Source organism: Vidua chalybeata, chromosome 2 (genome assembly GCF_026979565.1).
Source record: "Vidua chalybeata isolate OUT-0048 chromosome 2, bVidCha1 merged haplotype, whole genome shotgun sequence".
NCBI classification, from domain to species: Eukaryota; Metazoa; Chordata; class Aves; order Passeriformes; family Viduidae; genus Vidua; species Vidua chalybeata.
In genome coordinates, this window is record NC_071531.1 from 108,856,757 (window position 1) to 108,874,392 (window position 17,636).

The 17,636-nt window shown below is 35.0% G+C and overlaps 1 protein-coding gene across 1 annotated transcript in view; it reads right to left on the reverse strand.

The window, feature by feature from the left end:
• The window catches only part of GBE1 (1,4-alpha-glucan branching enzyme 1), a 138,336-nt gene that overhangs the window by 94,356 nt on the left and 26,344 nt on the right, over nt 1–17,636 (reverse strand). The window contains exons 2-3 of the mRNA XM_053935256.1: nt 10,834–11,003; nt 3,122–3,234 (exon numbers count right to left, since the gene is read on the reverse strand). Coding sequence (XP_053791231.1) covers nt 3,122–3,234; nt 10,834–11,003 — 283 coding nt within the window. The remainder of the gene's footprint in view (nt 1–3,121; nt 3,235–10,833; nt 11,004–17,636) is intronic.

Here is a 17,636-nt window from a genome sequence, read left to right on the forward strand (position 1 = left end):
GGTTTTGGGTTTAAATCTGTGCTCACTTGTGACATCTGTCAGAAGCTTAAAAGCCAGCACTACCCCACCATAATAGCAACAATATTTGTTCACTTAACTCAGTCTAAGCTCCCAATTTATCCACGAGAGAAAGAAAAAAAGATACCCTTTTCTAGCAGGTAACCTTATTTTGAAGATGGATGTCAAAATTCACAAGGGAGTCCCTCAACTATCATAAACATCCATCTCTTCACACTGAAAAGTGTCAGAAGATTTACAGCAGGTTTTTTAATTACTAATTTTCTGCAATGTTTATATTTACTTATGAGAAGTCTGCCTGAAGAGCTACAGTAGACAGCCTGCTACTATTGAAAACAGGCAAACGTTTGACCTCTGCTCCTCATTTATTTTCCCACAAAAATATTTTGTGACCTGATCTAAATTAGTGTCACCGACTACACTCCATCCATTTCCCATTCTGGCTTAGAGATTACTTATTTAAAAGAAATGACCTTGTTACCATTTCAGAACTTGGCATTCGCCTGTGTGGAGCTGAAGATCAAAACAGAGTAGACAGAAGCTAAAGAAAAACACCTTCTGGAGGAGACATTTCTTTCCCTAACAGATTAATCACCACAATAATGTCTGAAGTTGACTATTTTAACTTTAGTATTTAAGAATCATACTGGTAAAAGAAACTTTTAAAGCTGTGATTCCCTCAGGCTTTTTTACTAAAGAAAAATGGGTAATACTTTCATTACTAGAAAGACGTCTGTTGCCTAGTCTAGTGCAGACACCAGTGCCTGTGTATTTCAACATTACCTCTGCAATCTGCATAGCAATTTCTTTCTGCAAACAATCAATTTTCTCAGCTTCCCCATGAACAAAGAAAAGCAAAACTGTGCTCTTACACAAAAATACAGACATTTATGAATAATTATAAATGTTTGAACTATGTAGCTCAAGAAGAACTTACAGAAAAGCAGAAGCTTTCTGCACCCATTAGCAGAATGGGAGAGGATAAGATCAGCTGCAGCATGAGCATGCCTACCATGTGAATACTCCAAAAGCTTTTGTGATAAACCATTTTTGAACTACCTTAACTGGAGACTTTTTAGGTTTTTTCTGTTAGTCCCATCATCTGACTATATCACAAGTACACATTGTGAAGTGCTGGATTCAGTCCTGAAGGCACCATGGAACAAAAAGTGTCATGAAAGATTATTAGCAAAGCTACAGATGAGGCAGGGAGTAGCTCCATATGGATGGAGCCATCAGTTATGACTACATACACTCATGAACCAAGTTTCTAAATATTTGGTACTTTTTTAAAGGAATATACTCCAAAGAAAATTTGTTTCACATGCAGACAGGAAGTCCTGCTTCAAAAGCCTGTTGGACAATAATGTACGTAACTTTGTCTAAAACGTAACTAAAGCACGTAACTTTGTCTAAAACTGACCATGGAACGCATAATTAAAGTGACAGGGTAGAAAAAGCATACAAATGAAAACTCACATTCTACTCTGCCAGTGGGTATCTTTTGGCTTTTCAGAAAACTCAGAGGAACTACAGAAGAACAGCAATTCATCTTGCAAGTGCATCAGTACCAACTGCAATCCATAGCAGTTCCACATACTAAACAAATTATGTATAATGCAATCCTTGCTTTATGGAGTTTCTATTTCAAACAAAATGCTAAACAGGAAGAAAATACTATCAAGACTTTACTTCAAAATCAGGAGATATGACCAGTGATTATCTAAGAGAAAAAAAATCATGTTGCTCCAAAAGCATTTTAGATTCTATGCTTTTTTTGCTACTGTGTTAATAATTATTAACACTCATCATCATCTAATCTTTACAAAAAGCACAGACTATTCTACAGTAGATAAGTCAAGAGTTTTGTTGATAGAACAGAGAAGGTAAATTCAGCAACAATCAAAAAATCTAACCTACTTGCATCTCAAAACCATGGAAAATATTAAATAACCATTCTGGACTCTCATACCTTGCTGCATAATCACTGCATTTCTGAGTTGCAGACAAATATTTTCTTTCCTGCTCTGTAAAATAAAAACAGCTTTCTTGTCCTTGAATGATTATTCCTAAACTTCAATTTATCCTTATTTATTACTGGGATTATTTCATAAGCCATAACAAAAAGCATAGAGATAAGCACACACACTGAGTAAGCATTTCCAGAGCATTTTTACACTTATCTTTGTTTTAACAGATTTCTTGTTTGCCTAAGCAGATTTTCAGCAGAAAAATCAGAAATTTTTTTCAGTATTTTAGTTCTGTTGATGGGAGCTCTGAAAATGCAGTAGTATTATACAAACGCTCCCAGGTTCTTAATTTTCCTAGTCTATAGGTAATTTCAGTACATTTCTTTCCTTTACTACTTATTACTGCCCTCTATTAGCACCCAGTATCTCTGCAACTCAAGCTCTGAGGGAAACAAAGCACATCTCTGATTTAAATCAATATTCAACTAGAAATCGTCAAGTCTGTTGTGAGTTCGTTGTCATTAGTGTATTTGCAATAAGCATACAACTGTGGCATTTGACAGCTCAAAGAAATTTTCTATTAATTTCTGGAAGAAAGTATTTTAAGCTCATGAATGCTCATGAAATACAACTGTGCTCACTTTCACCTACTTAAGCTTTCCAGTCAATACTCTGAATTCCTAAAGGTTAAGTAGAAGCTTACAAATCTGCATGCTCCATTAAAGCAACAAAAAAAAAAAAATCACCTGAAAAGTCGTGGTTACAAGTATTGCAAAAATTACCAAGGTATTGAGATTTTAATAGGATCTTAATACGAGGTAGTTGCATCAAATACAGAAAAATTTTACCTATACATTACTTCATTCTTCTTTTTCAGATTATCAATTTGTAAACTATTTTCCTCTTATAACATGGTGCAATACTGTACAACTACATTTCAGCCACATATGCCTGTTCCCAAAATCTCTATGACGTTTAATGGTTCACTCCTCTAGGTCACTTTGCGCAACTAGATAAACTGATTCTGCTTCTTAGAACAATTTTAAGATGATAAAGTTACTTAGAAGAAAACAAAATGGACAGTAAATGAGTAAGAAAGGTTACAAGAGTTAGAGTAAGTCTAGAACAAACACCTTTAGCTTTGACCCATGGGGCACAGGAGAACGGCCATCTTCAGGTGGAATGAACAATTCCCACTTCCCATATTCCAACTTCTTATACGGATGAGAAGATGGATTCCAGCCATCTGCAATGTAAGAAATAATACTAAGTGTTCATCTTAAAATGCATCCAATTACAATTCAAAGGTGCAACTCTGAGTTCCATCTTTCTCAGAATAAACTTCAGTGAGAGCAAACACAAATACTTTTATGTGTGATACTGCACCACATTCAAAAGGGGTAAAATGAAATGCCACACTTTTAAGTCTTCAGGAAGATTGCTTTGTCATTAAAAAAAATTAACTAAAGCAAGCTGAAATCCCACAATTAAAGATTCTTTGTCCTCTTTGGATTTACTGAGCACTGGAGATGTGCAAGGATAGTCATTATGGCCTGTCCAACTGAACAGACACCTGCCAAGGGGGTCTGGAATGTTTGTAAGCACATTCAAGGTTAACTCCTCTGAATGGAGTGAAGATATCACTTCTGAACTTACATACTTCAGGAACTGAGTCATTTCTAGGCTAGAAGGAAGCAAAAAGATAAGTTTGAAAATTCCTTTTTTCTTTTTGCCTTGAAATGTCTATTTCACATAGTTCAAGGCAACAGGCTCAACCTAAATAGGAACCAGTCAAAACAGAAAACTGACTTACAAGATGTTAAAGCAACACATGTTAATCTTCCTTCATGCTCATCTATTTACATGCCATGGCCTCTTGTAATTGAAAAAAATAAAACAACAACAAAAAACCCACAACAACAAACCAAAACTCACACACCATTGAAAGAAGAATAAGTAGCCTTCAGTTTAAGAATATTAACTCAGACTTGTAGGAAACAACGTTGTTACTAAATATGTCAGGTTAAAAGCATTGAAATAAAAAACTGGACAGTTAAACTGAAGCAGGATAATCACTTTTGCCACCATGGAAATCACAGCAGGGGAGGTAGAGAAATTAGGTTCTATCCATCAACATAAGTATTTTCCTAAACATCACTAAACACAAATACTATCTGCCGTGCAACAAAAGGATGATCTTCCCTAGCAATGTATGGATGTGCTGCATTTCAGAGAAAGACCAGACTGTTTTCAAAGTTGTTGGTTGCATTTGCACAGCTGTTTAAACCCAAGAACTGCCAATCTTGTGTTAAAGACACAAATTAAACAAGGCCACACAATGTGACAAAAATAACTATGACTGATAAATATTCTGGTACCTACTCCTTTTACAGTAGAGAGTAAAACAAAAATGCAATTAATTAATTATTCTGTTTAGATTATAGTTTTATCATATTTAAAGTATTTGGATAGTGGAGCCAAATTACACATATTAGCAGAGGGAAAGTATTTACTAAAATATTGCTTAACAGCAGAAGAACTTATATATTAGTAAGATTTAGATGGCTCCTCCCCCTTAGCCTTACAATGAAGTTTCAATCAAGAAAAATAAATAAACAAATACTACTACTATCTACTATGACCAACATCAAACAAACAACACCTTGGCAATTAAGCAATACTCCTTAATAAAATGTTTATGCTGCAAACTATAGTGTTTATACAGTAAAATATAGATATATTTTTTATTTCAGGGCATGCTAAAAAAGATATAGAAAACAGCACTTTAAAAAGTTAGGTTTTTTTTAAATTATAAGCAGCTAGACTGTCTCAAAAATTCCAGGCAAGAATGAGAAAACAAAAGAAAAATGAAAAATGTAACAAAGAAGTTAAGAGGTTGCAAGAAATTTGCTTTAAAAACTGGCTAGGATTTATGATAATCAAGACCCATCTTGAGGGACTTACTGTAAATTCTTTCCATCTTCTTTTCCCCCCAGATATCCCACTGTCTTCACAGCTTCTCATGAACCTCTTTCCAATGGAGCTACATCTCTTGATTCAACACACAAATTGAACCACATATGGCAGGTGATAAATATTGAGCAAAATTAAAAGTTACAGCAAAAAATTCTTAGGCCCAGTTTTCACAAAATTCACCCAGGGGAACCTGCATGGAGTTTATCATCTTCACCAAAACCACTGCATATTAAAATCAATGCATATTAAAAAAGATTCTCATGACTTCTACTAAAACCACATGTTTTCCCTCCTTCAGAGAGGGAATGGTTACATCTCTCTGCCTATTTAAATATTTCTGCTCTCCACAGACAGATTTGATAATTCTGCCAAAGTTGCCTGAACTTTCCCCTTCACCTGCCAGCAACGCCAGATGCTCCTGTTAATCCCTCCTGTTCCCAGCCACAGTCCATGACTGCAAGTCTGTGGCTCATGATTTAAAAATAAATGCAAAGCAATACCCATCTGCCCCAGATGGTCCTACTTAAACCCACTGTTTACTAATTACCCCTGAAGAGGAGCTCACTCAAAGATTATAACAGAAAGCATTGCTTTGTATTAATGCCAGAGGCATAAAGAACACAGAATACCCTGAAAACTGAATATTCCTTTCAAAGAGAGAGTGGTTCATACTTCTCTCAGTTTTACTGCTTGGTTTTCTGATTTTTCAGCAAAACGTAGCCCAAAATGCCTGAGGGAAGAAAAGAAAAAAACAAACTCAACTAACCAACAAGTGATTAGTAGACTATTATGAAGATGAAAAAAAAAAAGTCAAAAGAAATATCTTCGTTTGAGAACAGCGACTTCAAACATTCTGCCAACAACTACAAACAGGAAAAGGCTGAGGAGATTACCAGCAGAAGTTAAAATAATCAGCTTGAAGAGGTACTGGGGAAAAGGACACCATCACAGAATACCCATAAACCATACACAAAGGCAAAAGCTTCTGTACAAAAGTTCAAGCCTCAGCTATTGTTTAATCCATCACAGAAGACATCTTTGATAGCCTCATACTTTGTTTTGTCTCATCTCTGTGATTGGATCTTCCAATCCCAGCCAATTACTAAAATATTACATCCTACCTCAGCAACAGGAGGCACAAGGGAACTTCTTGCTCAAAACTACACCCTTAGCATGCCAAAGAATCATGAACTGAGCTTAATGTAGAACAGAATTCAAAGCTATAAAGATTTGGGTTCTACCATTTGTGACAAAAACTCAATTTAAATGCATATTTCCCTCTAAATGACAATTTGAGTGACTTCTTGTTCAATCTCCTGATTTTGTTTTCATATTGACAAGGATATAGCCATACACCTCCAAGGCTCATGCCTGAACTTGGAGTTTCACCAAGAAATTAACACTTCTCACAGAGAAAAGGAGTTGTTCTTGCATATTAACCAAATAATGGACTTTGTCCAATATAAGAACTTAGCTGTTTTTTCCAAAAGTTAAAAAACTTTATAAACTAAAGCTGAATTCTCAAGTGAAATCAAATCTCTTGCAGCAATTGTATTTCCACACACATTCTGATCAACTAAAAACACCTGAAGAGAATTGAGAGTTCAGCAAACACACAGCATCCTTGAAGGCTATCAGACAAGTAGCAGTTCAGACAGTGGAAAGAGCATCAAAATCCCAATATTCCAACAAGATGCCTGTATTCTATTTGATTAGAATACGAAATCAGAATAACTGGAGAGATTCTCCAAGGACACTATTCTGTTCAACACAGCGGCCAATTAGTTCTTCCTCTCCCACATTAATAATTTTTAGAGCAGATTACATTAATGATCCTGTGCTTGAGCCATTGGAAATTGAGCAAATAGCTCAAACACGGACAGAAAAACAAGTGTTATTACTTCTTAGATAGGATGTTTCCCTGTATATTAGTGCCATCTTATATTAGTCTACTGCTTTCAATCATTTGCACTCACAGAAATACAACAGTTTGACTTTCCTCATCAAAATATAGGTGTTTTTCTATAAAAAATCTTGAAAGAAAGCAGTAAGAAATTCAGCATGATATCATGACAGTATCTAGAATCCATTTCAGTAAAAATCTGGAATAAAAAAAAAACCAAAACATTCTGATACTTAAAGTTGTTAGTCAGCTGTCAGATACCCAAATTATGAAGTACAGTGCCTTAAGGTACACTTTTCTCACTCTGAAGGGATCCTGTCAGAGTCAAATAATAGACAAATATCCTCCCAGAACCAAATATCCAACCCTCCTCTCCAACCAGAGCAGAAGCCTTCCTCACTAGTGCAAGGAAAAGGAAGCAGAAACCAAACCAGACATTCCAGCAAAATTTTAGATTAATGTTAGCTGGAAGGAGGGAAGGCAAATAAAAGAACAGAAACCACAAATATAACAATGTATTATAGCAAATGCTGACTTCCAAATTAATATATGAATACTTACTCTCAAGGTTTTTAAAACCAGTAGCTTTCTTTTTAGAATTAAGGAATTGTTTACAGATAAACCACTGAGCCCCTGCATGACCATGTGAGTGTTCCAATTCCCAAGTAAGTTCCATGGGTTGCTTTCAAAACTCACAGTTCAGTGACTTATTTTGAAATAGTTAATTTTAAAGCAGAAATAAATTGCCAGTAGTCACTGGGTTCCTCAGGAATACGGCATGCAAACGAAATATTCAGTGTTATTACTGAGAGTTTTTGAAGGAGCTATAATGTTGATAGAGCCTCTACTGTTGGAAATTCAGCTGACTAATTGCCTCATATACTTGATTCACTGAGATGCTGAAAGTACTAATTGACAAATCTTAATGGTTTTGGATGCTCATTTCTAATATAAAGCTTTGTACTAGAACACAAACAGATACAATACTTTTTCTATCCTATTATGGGGTTTTAAAGAGACAAAAAAAGCTCTGAAATCTCTGAATTCCTATTTTTCATTCTCCCATCCACTTACAGATTTGTGTGCTATTACTAATTCCTAGCTTTTTTTTTCCCCCCAAAATACACAGTGATATTAAGAATTTTCTATAAATTGGAGCTATCCCAAGTTTCTCAGTAACTCTTGTAACTTCATTAGAAGTTTCTCAGAATAAGGTATAAAAATCCCATAATTTGGGACAAAATACCTTAATAGCAAAGCTTTTATTGTCTGTTATAAGCCATAAAAGTCATTCAGAAAAAACTTTACATATACAGGACTGAGGCTTCACATGTATTTAATTACAGACGTAAATTATTCATGTTTATCTTACACATAATTCATAACAAAGGTATTATCAACTATAAGCTTAATTATAAATCTGGAAAAAAAAGTTCAAGGTCTCTGTACACAACCTATACTTGCCATTTTAATTTTTATTAGTTTTTGATCCTCAAAAAACTTAAGATGAAATAGCAGAGAATAATACTCTGGGTCTTTACATCAAACATCAAGATATTCTCAGACAATACCATATCATTAAGGAAAACACTGCTACTCATCACCAAACAAAAAGCATTAATTGACAGGTTTTTTTATTATATATCACCATATTTCAGTTTAAAAGCTGAAGAGCTTCTGTCATCTAAATTCAATGTTTCTTTGTCTAAGATTTCCAACTGCCCCGACGTGGTTACACTAATGTTCTTTTTATAAAAAAGTTTTATTAAAAAAAAAATCTTATTAAAAGCAATCCCAATATCCAATTTAAACACAATATAATCATAAATTTAGTCTGAGACTTTAACCTGCTTGAAAACTTAAAGAAAGGTTAAAGGGATTCAGTTTTAATTAAACATATCTGTAGCAATCTGACTCTAAATCTTAGGGTTTTGCAATCCAATTTCTCATGAGAATATTATTCAAGATCATATGAATTGAATGACAATCTTCCATGCCTTCCAAGTACACTATTGTCCCCTTTGGGAATGAATACTTTGCTATGCCTGAATGATATATAGGAGAAATAGAGTTTTTCCACATCACAATGAATTTCTGTTAATTTATTTTCTCTTCATATTGCTATATTCATTAGTGTCTAGATACAACTATTCTAAGACATTAGTCCTAAATTTCTGCTTCATATGATGTATTATATCATGATTACATGATGTATCAAATATTTTAAATTAAGTAGAGTTTAAAAAACTATTCCAGTGTTTATCCACCCTATTCTGGTATACATATATTTCCCCCTGTAACCTGATAAGCCAAGTTACAAGTTATAGCATCTTTTCAAAATATTAAACATATTATTAAAAGTCTGTTTTTAATATTACCATCTCTTAAAATACATATTTAAAACAAATGCACTCTAGTCTTCAGCTGAGTTGAGACATTTAACCTGCACCCATCCCATGAAAACCTTGAGCAATGGGTGGGGTTGCAGCAAGTAGAGGAGAGACAAGGAGGAGAATTTTCTGCATTTTTAAACATATAAAAGTGACCTATGAAAATAACCTGATCTAGCTGCCTTGCAGTCTACACTGATATCTGAAATCACTGTTATCTAGCAGTAGGTGAACTATACACAACTCATTGCTCAGTGTTAAGAGGACATATCCAATTGCAATATAAAAATGCAAGAACTACACTAACCTATTTATCAATGTCTATTCCAATAAAATGACAAGCAGCACTTCAAGAAAAGCTACTTTATCACTATGTTAGTCATATCAAACAGGATCATGGCTGAAAGCAATGTTGCATTAACTCTTCTGTTTGACTTCTGCATCAAAAACGGGATTTTTTTCTTTTTTAAATAAAAACCTTCCTAAAATAAGAGATTTTCCTTTCAATAGTTTCCTCAGACAGGAGTGGCCAACATGTAGCTTTGTGTTTGAGAAGAAGTAGTTAACTGCTTCAAAGGGCTTCTTTTTTTTCATATTGCTTCTTTGCAATATAAATACACTGAATGCTCCCTAGATCAGTATTTTTGCAAAATCTAAGTGAGATAAATAAAACTTCACACTTTTGAAGTGCAGTTAAATGAACAAAATAATTTCACAGATAAAGTCCCTGTTCAGTAAAAAAACAGCAATGCAAGACCTAGTACTTTGGCAGACCTCACTGAAGAGAGAGTAGAGGTGAAAGGGAAAAACAGAACCAAGCTCTCTGAAACCCTAAACAAAAAGGAGAGCAAAGAATTGTATTGCAGGATTGAAGAGCCATGATGAATGTCACTTTCATCTAAAAATTTTAGAACATATTTTGAGTGTACCTAGCCTTCAAATAAAAAGCAAATTTATACTTTCCTTTCAAATTCAAAGGGAATAGTCTTCTTGGTTCTCAAAGCAAGCCAAGCAATTCTTCCATGTAACACTGCCTTTCCCATTCTGCTAATGTCTTTCTTTTTCTGCCCTCACAAAAACAGAGTAGCTACTCTTTCAGTAATATTTAGTTTGATTTTAGGCTACCATTTTCCAGCAGAACTTGTGTCTAAATTCTCAGGATGGGTGAGAATTCCCAAGGGCCTTAGTCCTTAGACAACACTGTTGCTTGATCAGTAAAAGAAGATGAAATAAATTATTTCACTATTATTTTTGCATCTCTGCATATAGTTTTATAAAAGTCTAGTTATAAAGCTTTAAAAAGAACTTCAGGAAGTTTAACTACAGCCTCGAGTTGCAGTGTGATCCAGTGTGACATGAGTCTTTGGGGTATTAAAAAATGCATAACACTGACCATGCAACAGAAACACATCTTCATAAGCTACTGCAACACAGAGGCAAATATTAATCATTTAAGCCATGACACACATATTTTACAATCAGAAGTTCATCATTGTGACAAAATTGTCTTAAAAAGAACAGAATATTGATGTATAACATTGTGCAGGGGAGAAGAAATTTTCCTAAGAATACTTACTGAAGTCACCTGCAAGAAACACTGCTTCTGCTCCTGGTGCCCACTCTTTGCAGTATATTCCACCATCTGCAAGTTGATTAACTCCAAAGGTTTTGTAACTTTTGGTGAATTTATCAAGGCCGCCTTCACTTTCCTCAATGTTCTTCAAGTGGTTATAAAACAGAGAATACCTTGCAATGAAAACAGAGAACATTTTTTAGAAAGATTAGCAAGTGTCTCTCTCACATTAACTAGTGTAAAAACATAAAAAAAAAAATTAAATTAAACACACTAATATGATATTCACTGCTTTCTACTGCAATAGAAAAAAAAAAATCAAATACAAACCATGAAATTTTTCCATGGTTGTTACACAGTCTAAAATTGCAATCTTGTGTTTGTCAGTGCTTTCTCTACTTTACAGGAACATTTTGCACTTTCAGTCTAAAACTACAATTCCTGACTGGCAGCCAAGAAATCCCAGTATTACTACACAACAGGAGAACTTCACACTCTGAACAGCCTAGCACTTTTCCTTCCATCTTATTAATATCAGACACAACCCTCCTAGGGAGAGCGGGATAAGCCTGCCACATCTCTCACAGCCAGTTTTAATAGACAAGACAATCTCAGGCCACTGAAAAGTTTGCAGTACAGCATGTCAGCATGGACAAACCCATCTGGTCCTTGCAGAAAGGGGCTCATTAGGCAACATCTTTACAGAGCTGATCAGCAAGACTTTGCGGTCAGTCCCTGACACTGAAACAATTTGGAAAAAATTATAGCTTCATAAAAGTAATTATTTGGACAATACCCTACTTACACCAATAGGAACTGAAATGCCCTAAACCTCTAGCATAAGCCTTTGCTTGTAACAGCTTAGAGTTTTTTGACATATTTTCCTATGTTTTCTCCAAGTAGGTTTCTGGAACCGATGGTAACATCAGGGGTACAATATAAACAAGACAGTCAACTTTGACCCCTAAATTACAAGCTATTTTGTGCAGATGCACAGCTAAAAGCTGCAGTTGAGCATTTAATTAATGCTACCTGTGCAGTTTTTTCGTTTGTTTTCAGTAAGACATGCCTGAAGTAAATTAGAAATGTGTTTGTTTTTTCATAAATGGTAAGGAGTCTTCTGAAGTGTATAAAAACCAGTAAGAACCCCAGCAAAACCAAACTCAGCCTTATTACACTTCCTACATTTCGCAATAGGAAATAGAAACACTAAACCAGCATTATGGAATAGCACCTTGTTGCTTAAAGAAAAAGTCTGCTTGCAGTGTCAGGACTTAGAACTCTGTGATTTGTTGCAAAGTTTTTATTTTTTTTGGCCCTTAATTATTTTAAAGTACAAGAATAAAATGTCTAATTACTAGTTAAAATAAACAGCACTACCTGTATTAATTTGGAGTACTATGGCTACTATTAAGGATAATCTCCCAGTCAGTTTTTATTATTTTATTATTAAGACTGATGATCATCTTTAAAGGGAGAAAGATTTGAAAATACCTCCAGGATACACTGTAGCAAATACACTCATAACTATTTTTGCCCATCCACCTGCATTATTCCTTTAAAATTTGCTCATGGGTATAATCCTCAGAAGTCCATTACTAACTACTACTGCTCTGATAATCAATTTCATTTATGTTCTTGAGGGAAAATATTTTGTCAGATTTCCAACTATAAGTGTATCATATATATATACAAACTCAGTTGACTGACTTACATTTTAAACAGCTGCAATGACAAAGATTTATATAATGCTTAAATACAGAAACACAGAGCAAGTCACAAATACCCTCAGAATTTCAACATATATCATCTGATAAATTCAAATTACTCTATTTTTGAAGGGTTCTCCTCAGGGAAAAAATAAAACAACCACTATAGCTTTGAAATTTAAGTAATTCTCTAATATATCATACGATACAAGAAGTATAGTTATATACATATAGATATATGCTTTGTGTGTGCATATATATTTAATTGGTTAAGGGAAAAAATATATAACAAGAAGTATATTTGGAGTGTTATCTGCAAATCTCTGTTTCTCTGCCATACAAAAGCTGTTTCAAAATTGCTGCCTGCCCCATGTATTGCTTCCACCTTGTTCCACTGTGGCTGAAGCAGGATCTGTTTTACTATAGGCAGCTGCTGTAACTTCAGAGAAGACGTAACTGAAGCAATGAGCTTGACACAGGTAAAATAGAAGAGGGAGTTTTGAAATATGTAATCTAACCAAAATTATTCTTCTCCTCCCCTCTTTTGCCACAAATACATTGTCACAGCTTTAAGAACATGATTAGCTGGATGTGGTATTTCCCATATTCAGCAGAAAGCAGAAAGAGAGGTGAGCTTAATTTTTAAACAAAAGTCAGTCACAAAGCTTTGAAAGTTGCAGAAGAAGGAAATTAATCCTTTATTACCAGAGAAGAACAGCAGGCCATAAAGAAGGACTGAAATTTCAGTGCAGAAAAGGAAAAGGCTACAATTCACTTCACTTCAACTAGAGGTGCACATGCCAGTGGCCTACCCCTCTTCCTCAACATGATCCCTTCCTAGGAATCAAACCCATTCATCTCATTCAGAAGAAATAGGCATCTAGCAAATTCAGGATTTGAATGTGGGATGGATGAAAATGGACTTTTCTGAAAGCAATTATGTGATTCTATATCTTTGGGAAAAAAATCAGTAATACTGACATTGTAAACTCTCGATTATTGTCAAACGCACTAAGAACACCCACTGCTTCAATTTTTGCCTTTCAGTAAATTCAGAGTTTAAGCAAACCATGACACAAAGAAACTATGGCACTTAATATATGAAATGATCATGAGTATCATTGTAAAAAAGTCAACTCTTTGCTCACTTTGCAAAGAGTGGTGAGCAGGATTACATGCTCAATAAATTATTTTTGGGGGGAGAGGGAGGGGAGGCAAGAAAGGGAACATGTTAGAAGAATTGTTGAGCAAGGATGTGTAACATTTTTACAATGGCTTTTTATACAGGACAGACTTGGAACAAGCAACACAGCATCATGTACATTGAGAAAGAATGCTCCTGATATTTGTACAGAAGCATGCTGCTTTTAATAGACTAAGTTAATTCAGTTATAATTGCTGCAACACATTGCAGACAAAGATTTTTGCAACTACCAGTGTTCTCTGTAATTGATTTAAAATTATAATCTAGAAAGAATTTATTTTTTTTAACCACCTCCTGAGATTATCCAGTAAGGAACTGTAGTGTGCTCAAAGCTCACAAAAAAAACTCACCAGCTCCTGAAATGGATCAATTACTTTTGCTATGAACTATTCCAAAAGCTCATCTCAGGAGATGAAATACTTCTGAACACAGAACAACATCACTTGTCACAGAAGGCCTGGTAAAACAGCAGAAAGGCCTTGTAAAGCAGCAACTGTAGCCTGTTGCTCCTTTTAAGGAAAGGACTCAATTAAGTACATGCTCATGTCCAGATTTACGGAACTTTAGGGTTTTGCTTTCACAATATTTCAGCTTTCATTTCTACATTACTACATTCTGCATTGCTACATTTCATTTCTACATTCTACATTACTAATGCTTAACTGTTAAACACTTTTTTATCTTCCAAAGTGCCACCCCAGGATTACACACAGAAAATGGCAGGATTTTTTTTTTTTGTTCAACCAATTCCTAATATTTATATTGTTCACTAATAGCATATAAGTCTTAATATCAGAGATAAACACTTGATTAAGACTACATTTTGTGATGTCCTCTTCAACACAAAGTTATGTTCAGCTATGCATATATATGCATATATATGACAGACTCTGAAAGCATTTTGTAAGTGAGAATCTCAACATTCTGGACATGGGAACAGTCAACCTCAGCATCTAGAGCTGTAAGTCACAACAAAAGCCTGACTTCTGCCTTCACACTTTTCAAGTTCTCAGAGAGTGAAAAGTTTGTTAAGATTTTGCAATATCTGAGTGTTAATTTTGACACTGGTGAGGATTACAAGGTAAAAACTATACCCAACTGTGACTTGGAAGTACAACCATTACGTTTGGGACAAAATAAACCTAAACTGAGCATCGAGAAGATCCACAGAACTTCTGAACAAAGCATCTGAAGTGACTGAAATAAGTTGCACATGAAGTCCTTTACTACAGGTACAGCAACACAAATCTGACAAGTGCAGGCAGCAGAAGTGGGGCTGCTTATTGTGTACTCCTGGCTCCTGGAGTTTTTATGAAAAAGCAGGGTTTTCAAGTCCCATATTCATTCATCTAGCCTCTGTTAATATATCAATGCTTCTTAAAACTGAAATTGTTGCCTTCAGACCTACTGGAAAGATTTTCACTCTTAGCATCAGCCCAAGAACACTGACTACCTAGACTGAAACAAAGTACTACTCTATTTCTAAATACTTTTACACCAACATTTTTGCCATCTCCATGATTATTTCAGTGTGAAACACTGGTAGTCGTAAACATCACCTGAAACAGAGTCGCAACAGTCTTTTCCTATTGTTACATTCATAATTTGTAACACAGCATTGCTTTAAATCCCATGCTTTATATGCAGTTTTGTTTGAAGCCTTACAATAGAAGTGTAGGAATTGGCTGACTTTCCACAGAAGCAGGATTAAAACATCAAACATGAATTACAATAATGGCTATCCAGTAAACAAATATCCCGCCAAAAAAATAGCCTTCCAAGTGAACACAAAGAAAATATTACACCAGCAACCACTTCAAGAATTGACATGTCAGGTGAGCACTTATTCCTCACACTTCTATCACTGAAACACCCTCAAATATTTTGTTTTATGGATACCTATACAACTAAAATTTATGCAGTAGAAGTAAAGAGTTCTCAGTTTAATGCTGAGCTATAAACCCTTATACCAAAAAACATGATGTTCTATTTATTTTGTAGCTTTGATATACAAATATCCTGGTTTTGCAGTTCCTATAACCACTGAGTTAATTCAGCTATTGAACCCATTAAAAAAATCTCAGGTATATGTTAAAATTGTTAGCCTCAATATGAAGCATAAGAAAAAATAAAGCTAAGCATCTCCTTCCTCACCAAAGTCAACTTCTTTATTGAAATAAAACTTTTGGCAGATTGAGAGTCTGATGGTAAGTTAAAGCACTGAGTTACAGCTCCACATAAACCTTTCTCATCTTTATTCTTCCAAACAGAAGAGGTACTAACTCCTTCCTGGCCAACTCATAAAATAACAAAGAGGTATTGTAGTATTTTAAACTTTTAAATTTAACCAGATTAGCTTTAGTTTCTCAGGCATCACAGGAGTCCAAACAGAAACTAATATAACCAAAAAGGCCTTGGCAGCACACAAGATACTCTCATTTAAAGAGGCTGGTGCTGAACTCCAAGATGGCTGCAAAACTTCAAGACATTTTTATGCCCATTCTCATATTTTTTTACAAAGCTGTTGTTATTGCAGGTTATAGAACAGTCAGTCACCTTACTGTAAGACCTGTGGTGACAACACCAAAATTAATGATTTTAGCCCCTCTTCTGCTTATGATGCTGGTTTTAGTAGCTATTCATCTTTTAGATTTTTGTCCACATCAGCTTTTTGGTCATAGTTTATTTCTACAGTATTGGCCCATTATTAATGCTAATTTATTCAAAATATGAAAGCAAGTAGGAGAGACTTTGATAATGGTATCTGGTATCTATATGGAAAGCCCAATTCTGCAGATACCAAAGGGAACAGGACATGAAAGAAAATACAGAATAAGGTACTCTCTGTAACCAAATCCTCCATTTTCCAGCAAGTACAAACATTTAAATTAATGTCAGTGTCATGGACCACAGTCCATAGCTTTATGGGGTTGTTCACTAATTACCTCTTTCTAATATTGTTGCAATTACTTTGAAGATGTAGTTGCAAAGATTTTCACCGACACCAAAACCAGTGCAGAGTCCCTACTCAGATTAGTGAGGCCCTGATTCTCATCTTCCCCTTTCGTCTGTAACCAGTTATTCCCTCAATCTCTCATCATTCAGCTGGTTAGAAAGCAATGGATTGCAGGAAGACCGAGGTAGGAGAAAGGTCTTCCTGAAGCAAATTTCTGCAGCCCAGTAAATCAAAGGCACCAGACCACTCTGAACTAGAATAACGCAGTACAAGCTTGAGCTTCTTCAATTTCATTTCTCACTAGTGAAAATATACCAAAACAGGAGCCCTGGGTTTTACTTCATTCTTTTCTCCACCCCGTCATGCATTCTTCATTTGGCTATTCAGAGTATAACACAGAGTAACCACACTCCAGGAAAATAGGAAGTAAAGGCATAGTAAATCTTGGGTAGGTATGACTACTTGAGAACAACAGATTTACACCATTTTTAACTTTTACCAATTGTATTGTTGTAGTTTATTGACTCGCACTTTCTGCAAGCAAGTCATGTCCCATTCAGGAAATCTTTTTAATACACATTTAAGTAGGTTAAGGACCATCAACAACATGTAACTCACATAGCCTTTGAAGTGTTAGAACAAGTCTGAGATAAATGCTTTAGAAGCACAAGATAGCCATAGATGATGATTATAAAGATCCAGGAGGTGACCACTTAATTTTGTTTTTCTGCAGGTTAAAAGTAAAGTTGTTACATGATTCTGAAATCACGATCTTAAGACGTTTCCCCATAGCTAAATCTGAATTCCCCAAATGTTCTAATTGCTCCATCACAAAATTGTTCACTACAAAGCAATTTGTCCCTCTCCAACATCAGAGGCAATTTAAAACACACTTTTAGCTGAAAACTAAAACTTCTGCAGGTTGGCCAATGGCATT